General features: G+C 38.7%; 1 protein-coding gene across 1 annotated transcript; it reads right to left on the minus strand.

Moving 5' to 3' along the window:
• Window positions 1-4,928: 4,928 nt before the first annotated feature.
• On the minus strand, window positions 4,929-5,279 carry LOC145991349 (histone-lysine N-methyltransferase SETMAR-like). Its single transcript, XM_083127350.1, has one exon. The coding sequence runs from the start codon at window positions 5,277-5,279 to the stop codon at window positions 4,929-4,931; it is 351 nt and encodes a 116-aa protein (XP_082983476.1).
• Window positions 5,280-9,090: the final 3,811 nt, after the last annotated feature.

Consider the following 9,090-nt stretch of genomic DNA (forward strand, 5'->3'; position numbering starts at 1 on the left):
AGTAGGCTAATTGTGGTGGAGGTGTCAGTGAGATTCTGCCAATGGATACAACACCTAGGAAACATTCTGCGATTGTGAATTTATCGCAAAATATGTCTATGACGCAAAGGGAGATAGCTGCAAAATGCTCTGTTGGTGTAGCTACCGTAAATCGAATTATCAAGCAGTACAGACAAACTGTTCCATTTCACCTAATAAAAAGGGGCAATGTGAGAGGAAGAAGACATCTCCATATGATGACCGATTTTCACTCAGTAAAAGTAAATAAAACCTGGCTCTAACTGCAGTGAAATTGACAAGGGAATTGAAGGACAAAGGAATGCATTTGGACGTTTCCAATGTACAACGTAGACTTCTTGCAGCTGGACGGAAAGCCAGGAAACCAGTAAAAAGAAAAGAAAATAATATTTCGGCTGCAATGTGCAAGAAACATCTCTCGTGGGCCCGTTCTCATCAAAATTGGACAGAAGACGACTGGAAGAAAGTTGTGTTCTCAGATGAAACACATTTTGAGGTCCAGGGACAGAGGGTTCAATACGTGCGTCGGTCGAGTAATGAATCTGTAACGTCAGCACATCTGCAACAGACCGTAAAACACCCTGACAAGAAGATGTTTTGGGGATTCTTCACCCATGAAGGACCAGGATCATTAGTGCCAATTGATGGTATGATGAATGCTGACAAATACATACATGTTCTGAGAAGGAAAATTATTCCAGTGCTCCAGGAGAAGTTTTCGACAGCATTTTCCAACAAGATTTGGCTTCTTGTCACATTGCCAAAAAAGTACAGAATTTTATGAGTGAGAACAATATTTAAGTGTTAAAGTAGCCAGGGAACTCCCCGGATCTAAATACAATCAAGAATTTATGGGCTATTTGCAAACGACGAATATCAAAACTGAACTGTTCCACAAAGCAAGCAGTGATTGAGTCTCTTGTTCGTGTTTGGTTGCATGATAATGAACTTAATGCAATATGTTCAAAGCTTGTAGAATCTATGCCAAAACGTGTAATGGTAGTTATAAAACAAAAAGGAGGACATATTAACTATTAGAAATGATTATATGTTTGTACCTTATGTGAAAAATGAACATATGTACAAATGTGTTTGAAAAAGTTGAAGTATTCTATGTTGTATGTATGTAAATTTTTGGATGTAATTGCTGTGTTCCGATTAATTTGCACGGGACTGTATATGTACGTGAAGTTAACATGACCGAAAATCTCATCAAACGAACTAAAAGTACTAACAAAGAATGTAAAAATATCGAACATTTTCACTGTTGATTGTAACATGAGACAGTGAAAAATGTTAGCACATTGATTCATCGGGCTGTGTGACAGTAGCATTAAAAAAAAAACTGGTATATTTTAGATCAAAACACCACTTAACTGCATGGCAAGGTTTCATTGTAATACATTTCATTTTTAATTTGTTTTAGGAACACACCTTAGGGATGTGTTTTTAGGAGAGTAAATTAATGAAATGTATAAATAAAGAAATAAATGTTAGACAATCCACTCCTATTGTTTCAGAAACACATTGAATCCCAGGGTATTTAAATTGGCAATAACTCAAAAACCCGGGCATTTTATGTGATTTTCAACAATGTGAAACAATTTATTTTTTGGTCTTACTATACACGTGTTATACATCAAAATAAAGGCAATTTCTTTGCCTACATGATAAAAAGAAACAATTAGTATCTCTGTATTCTTGCATGTGCTAGAGATGTTCAACATAGTCCTTGTTTTTCATATAATGAAAATACTAATACTAAACAGTGGCAGCGATTGGGTTCCAAAACTAGGGGGCAAGGTGCAAGAACTAGGGGAAGCAAGAGCAATTTACTTTTCTTTGGTACATAAGGTATAGCATAGAATGGGGACAAAGTGGCAAAAAGGGGGGGGGGGACAACTGCCTCCTAATTGCTACCACTAACCCTTAGTATGAAACACAGGCGGTGTGCAAGTAAATAAATAAGTGTTGCATTTCTTTCGATATTTTAAGTAAACACATTGGTCAAATGCATAGGAGTTTTCTCGGGGGGGGGGGGGGGGCTCATCCTAACTCCAAACATTCAATAAATAATAAAAATGCTTTACAATAAATTACTTTGCACAAGGAAAGCAGCAAAATTAATATTTTTTCACACTCTCCCTACCTTCCAGATCTACTGTATACTCCATCAATGGCTGTTCTGTGTGTTTTCAATGGTGTCGGAGTTACACGGCATGAGACTTGGAATATAGACACATTCATTGATAATGAATGTGGAAATTCACACATAAATGGCGAAGAAGTTTTAGAACTTTAACATTTTTATACAGATATATTTTTATGTGAATCGATGAAATTGTGAACACGGGTGAACATTTATTGAGATTTGATGTGATAAGAATGTGATTGTGAATGTATTACACAGGCAATAATTTTGAATTGATTCAAAAATATTGTTTTAAATATTGTAGTCCAATGAACACTAAAGTGAAATCCAAGCGAAGGATATAAATGCATTTTTTAATAAAAGAAAAAGTTAATATTGTACATCCTCGCATAATTCATGCAATTGTCAATGCATGTGAATGAATATGTTCAGTTTAATTAAAGTATTAGTTCATTCTGATAATAGTGCTGTGATGTTTTAATCACAGATCCATCATTTAATTTCAGATTACTTGAATCCGTTGGAGCAAAGTTTGCCACATGACAGGTCTGTGCATGTCACATAATTTTAACTCTCATTTGTTACCAGAATATGTATTTTGAATGCAAAAACGAAGAGTACTAATCTAAAAATACTTTTGTCTTTTTCACGTGTATTTCATGGTCAATCATGTGGATAGTGGATGCTTCATTGAATAAAGGTACTACATTATTGTTGCACTTTTCTTTAACCAGAAAGGAAAAATTTATCCTATTGTAATCGAGGGGTCATGGGTTCATTTGTCTGTGGGAGGACAATCCAGTGGTTGACAACTAATTCTATTTTTCCAGTGTGTGTGTAAAATGGGATTAAAATGTTATTTTTTTCCAAACATACTTTTTTTTTCTGCCGAGTCATTTTGTGAAAAATTTGTATGTTGCTATATTTGTGTGAAAACATTTCCACTTCTCTCACCTGGTCATTGTTAATAACCACTTCTAGTTTTCAAATGTTGATCCAAGTTCATGTTTAATTCTAAAAATATCACAAAATTAATTTTTGTAAAGTAAAAGTTTATTAGGAAAAGAATGTGAAACTTCTCCATACAGTAAAGTCGGAAGAAATAACAGACCACCATGCTGCAGAGAGTTTATCTGTATTGGTTAATAACAGTCACTTTATAAGGCCTGAGCTGATACCACTGTTATTGGTTGGTTATTGTTTTAAATTATTGATCCAGTATATCTATAAATATATTACAATTTAGTGCAAGGGTCTGGTAAACTGACTTACTGAATGTTTCATGAATTCATACAAACAATAACAAATTGGCATAATTATGGAAGAAAATTACAAGTTTATATGGTACAGGGTGTCCCTAAGTCCAGTCAAACATAACTTTGAAACCACATGACATAGAGCAGGGCTGAAAGTTTTTTCTGCGTGTGTTCAAGGTCAAACCACTCTGCTCTGTCATGTGGTTTCAAAGTTGTTTGATTGTAATGGGACTTTAGGGACACCTAATATAATGATTGATTGAATTTAAAATTTTGGGTGCGTCGGCACTTAAAGGCTATTTTGCACCCGTCACATTATAGACACCCTGCATATTCATAAGCATTGTTGATTATGCTATCATCAACTGATCAACCAGTTAAGAATCTTAAAAAAATGTTTTAAATTAGTATTTACAAAATATTTATTCTGTTTAATGGTATAATGTAACAAACAATTGATTTCTGCAAGATATTTACAATGAAAAATAATACATGTTAAAACTGCATTACTTACTGATACAAAATGCATTACTTGGGCTTGTATTTACATAAGTGAATGGCTTACAATTTAAATTTACACAGAGTATGTGCTTCCTGTTACAGAAATGTTTATTTGCTTACTAAACCAGCGATTGAAATCCAAACGAAGCAGAAGCTGGGAAAGGTGTGTGCCGCATGGACGAGATTTAAGTCCTGACAGAAGTTTCAAAAGGCCAAACACTTCATACTCAAACTGCTCCGTCATTTCATCCAGACACTTCTGTTGTTCTGTGCTTAAATTTATCCCGAGGTCTGCTGCAAACTTGCAAAACAGCTCACTCAACTGAAGCAGGTCTATCAAATGCTTGTGAACCTATTATTAAATAAAAGAAAATTAGGTAAGAACCAATATGAGTTATATACGAGGGTTGGAACTTAAATAGTGGCAACTATTTATTCACAACCGATACACAAGAGTTACATGTTTGTACCTGTTACTGTCCTTCAAAGTAGTCACCAGCGTTGTGTAGAACCCGTTGCCAGCGATGTGGAAGGCGTAGTATACCGTTAGCATAGCCTGTTCTGTTGATGGTGCGAATGGAGAGGTCTACTGCCTGTTGAATCTCTGGAACAGTTCTGAAGCGAATGCCACGAAGTGGTTCCTTCATCTTCGGAATCAAATCAAAGTCACAAGGACTTAAGTCCGGGGAGTATGGTGGATGGTACAGTACTTCCCAGTCCCATCGACCGAACAGAGCAGCCACAGCTTGCGCTGTATGCGCCCGTGCATTGTCGTGCAAAATGATGGGGGGGTTGCGCAGAAAGTGTCGCCGCTTCTTTCGCAAAGCTGGTCGCAGTTGATGCTCCAAAAATGAACAGTAATACTGGGCATTTACAGTCTGCCGTGGAGGAACGTAATGCGTTAGGATAACACCATCACAGTCGTACACGAGAATCACCATAACTTTCACCACACTTAGGCTCTGACGCACTTTCGACTTTCGTGGCGGCCCATAATGACGTCATTCGTTGGATTGGCGTTTCAGTGTTGGCTCGTAAGATCTGGCCCATGTCTCATCCAGTGTTACGATACGGCGTAAGAAAGCTTCACCTTCACGCTCATAGCGCTCCAAGTGCGTCTGAGCAGCGTCGTAACGTATCCATTTCTGAATTTCCGTCAACTCATGCGGAACCCATCGTGATGCAATTTTGTGCATGCCCAGGCGTTCCTTCAGGATGCGAAGCACAGTCGTATGCGCTAATCCGGTTTCGTGGGCGAGCTCACGAATCGTCATGCTTCGATCACTGTCCACTAACGCGGCAACAGCTTGCACTTCTTCTTCAGAGACGCTAGGACGACCTGCCCGATGCATGTCTGCCACAGTTTACTGACCTTCGTTGAAGGCTTTTACCCACCGTGCCACTGTTCTGTACGGCAATGCCAATTCCCCGCACGCCTCTTGAAGCCCTTGATGACACTGTCATGATGTACGACCTCTGGCACATTCAATCTTGATCCAACTCCGTTGTTCCTGTTTGGAAAACATAGTGACCTTCACGTTAGACCGCTCGCTCACAAGTGACTGTGTTTCCCTCGCTTGTGCACCTGCCTGTGATGTGGGACGGGGGAGTCCATTTGCTCGGAGGTAAGGTAGGTATGTCAACAACGTGTGCTATCAGCGCCACTACTACATTCCATTGCATAGTGTCTCCACAGCAGTGTTGCCACTATTTAAGTTCCAACCCTTGTATCAATTGCGATATGTTACCAAACTCATATCTAATTTCAAATTTTGAACAAAGAACCTAAATGGTTTATTTACCTCTTAAATTTAATGTATGTAATGGAAAGAAAAATACGTTGAATTGAGTTATATGCTAATCATGACTGGTCCTACAGTTTAAAGGGGGATCCAAAACACTATGTGCCTTTGCTGGGTATTGAATCCAGGGCCCCTTGATTGAGTTGGTGTTTTAAGTCCACTTTATGCACAGTAAGGCTAATTGGTACTGGGCCTACAGTTTAAAGTTGGATCTGAACCACTAAGTGCCTCCACCAGGTATCAAACCCAGGACCCCTTGATTACAAGGCAACTGTGTTATTTCTATGCCACTGGGGAGGCCTGGCTAAGGGAATGTAACTCCATATTTAGGCATTTTCTTCACAAACCAGCCACACAAATTACACAGGGTGTCCACAAGTCATGCAACCGAGATTTTGAATGTACGTAACTTTTGTACAAAAAATGATAAAGACATGAACCTTGCACTGGATATTAACTTTGTCTATGTGAATGTTTTTAAAACATTAAACAAGAAAATTATTCTCTACATGAACATTCAGTATGGGGAAAAAGTTACTAAGGTGTAAAAAAAAGTTCTTGTACGAAGTATAAACAAACATGAAAAAAAGGTCAGCTATGGAGTAGCTTGCAATAATTTTTGATGTGTACTGATGGTCTTCATCGGTATTTATGAGGGACAGAAGGGTAAAAACATATTATTGAAATATAATTAAAATGGTAAAATTAAGTACGCAAGGAAAGAAAAGGAGTACTACATATACACCAAAGTTTGCTGTATTGCACTAATCTGTTCTAAATCATTATTGTAAATTCAGAAATTCACGAGAAATAGACATTGAAGGCATCAGGGGTGAAAGGGGTACAAGCAAGGTTTACCCACTTAATCCATTCAACATATCTAGTAGAAGGGGGAAGGAGGAGAGTGCTTGGAAAACTTTCCTTTCTTGCTTGCTGGGAGAACAGTAAGAATAATTTGCCAATCCCGGTTATCCGATATTGGTTTAGGACGAGTGAAAAAAGTCGTTAATCTCCTCTCACAAGAGATAATTAATCTGCAACTGCTGTGCAGGGCCAGTGGCGTGCCCACGATTTTTGAAAGGGAGTGTTTAAGTATACCTTTTTTTTAGTAGTCAGCCCTAATTTTGCCATATTTGCTGCCCACTCCCCCTTCGGCATGCCACTGTGCAGGGTTATGCAATAATTTCACGAAGCAGCCTTCTTTTTAATGCAGCTATCTGCATACGAAATATTGCTCGTGTGTCCTATACAATACAATAATCCTTCCTCCTTTCTTTCTGTAACTTGGTTCAGGAATAAGCAAGCTGCTGACTAAAAAAAAACATGAACTCTGTAGTCCAGCTTTTCTTGTCTTCAACAAGTGCTTTATCTTTAAAACGTGCAGAACATTCTATTCCACCACCTGTGCATTGGTGCCAGTCTGTCCGGAGGGAGGTTGCTACCGGCGCAAGTGCTAGGTCTTCCAAAGCAGTCCCTTGCCTATATCGCTTCTGACAGCAATGGCTTATCCAACATAAAGGATGCAATTTTTCGATCTTGTCTTGCCTTCTGATAAACAAAACCGTAACTCTTATCTTGCAGATAACACAAGATTAATCCTTTTGAACACTAGAATCAGTGGCGTGCCCAGGATTTTCAAGGGGGGTAGGGGGTATGTATACATTTATTTTTGCCTCCCCGATGGTGTCGTGGTAAGGTCATCTTGTAAACAAGGGATTCCGGGTTAGATACCTGATGGAGGCACATAGTGGTTTGGATCCCACTTTAAACTGTAGGTTCAGTCCCGATTAGCCTTCCGTGCATAAAGTGGACTTAAAACCTTTAGCGAATCAAGCCACACGTACCTGTATTCCCGTTGAAGCTGACACCTTTGCAAGCATGCACTTTCAAACTTGCCGCTAGTACAAAAAAAATCGTAGCTTGAGAAGTAATTGTCGTAGAGAGAAGGAAATTAGGTTTGTTTTCTTTTTAAACACATGGATTTTAGCAGAAGTAAAATTTAGACATTGTACCTCCCAATAATTTGGGTTAACCAAATTTTGAGGGAAGCACGACAAAAGACCACTCTATGAGGATATGTAATGCTTGTGCCGCAACTTTGAAAAAAAATAAATAATAAAACTGAAATCACGGCATTCGGGAATTTTGCGTAATTACGGAATTTCGCTTCTAGCTTCGGCCCCATTGATGCTGGATGGACCACATTTTGAGGGAAGCACAACAAAAGACCACTCTATGAGGATATGTAATGCTCGTGCTGCAACTTTGAAAAAAAATATAATAAAACGGAAATTACGGCATTCAGAAATTTTGCGTAATTACGGAATTTCGCTTCTAAAGTTTATGTCAGCGAAGGATCCGAGCACTTCGAGTTCTGTCGGTCGCGGGACTTCTTGAGTCAGTTGTCAACATGGTGCGAATGAGAGTTCCTTCCTGCCAAGGTCGTTTCTGCCTGTAAGTATTGCCACCTATAAATCGGAACTTCGTCAACATCATCAGGCTCTTCAGCCTGAGTGACAACAGACATGTCGCACCGAAAAATTGGCATCTTAATTGCGATGATATTTATCAGATAACTATTCGGGGGTGGTCCCTCTGATAAAATATCAGTATTCTCAAAATTTTTCGAACGGACTGTGTAAAGCATTGTAATACTCCAAAAACTGAACCTGCTCTGCAACACAAGAAAAATGCCTCATTAAGCAATCAATGTGCCTTTCTTAAGTTGTTAAGTTCAGGATGGCACAATATTTTCAATAATGCTGATAGAATAAATCAATAAAGTTTGTTAAATGACAACGACTCCTTACCACAAGAATATAATTATTCTTTAGATGTTTAAATATATGTGCAACCACACAGTGACTCATTGCAAGAGTTGGCTATTGTGCTTGACTCACTAAAATAAATTTATTGAGCAAGGCAGATTCATAATAATAATAATAATAATAATAATAATAACCAGTGGCTCGACAGCCCTTGACCTATCTCCCGACTGCCAGTCTCCCTCCCACAATCCTACCTAGAGGTGTGGAGATATTCAACTCGTAATGGGGTGACGTGGAGTCACCACGACAAACCCCCTCACTGTTATATGAGATTTTTATGACCGGGTTACACTATTCACTTGTATTTCCCCAATTTCTTCACGATGGTGGGTTGCCACCGGTCCTATACACAGGCCAAGAACCCAGGCATATTCAAACCCATGCTGTCCCGCAGTCGGAGCCCAAAGAACAGCACCTCAGACTGCACGGCCACAGAGGAGGACGAGGCAGATTCATACGAACCAAAAATAGCCAAAGATGATAATTTACCCCAAAGAGAAAAAAAATGCATTTACTTGTTTAAATTTTTGATT

The sequence above is a fragment of the Lepisma saccharinum genome, chromosome 8 (assembly GCF_977018435.1).
Source record: "Lepisma saccharinum chromosome 8, izLepSacc3.1, whole genome shotgun sequence".
Taxonomy (NCBI): Eukaryota; Metazoa; Arthropoda; class Insecta; order Zygentoma; family Lepismatidae; genus Lepisma; species Lepisma saccharinum.

Excerpts from the sequence above, each read along its gene's own strand:
- LOC145991349 (XM_083127350.1), bottom strand. The coding sequence starts at position 5,279 with ATGCATCGGGCAGGTCGTCCTAGCGTCTCTGAAGAAGAAGTGCAAGCT.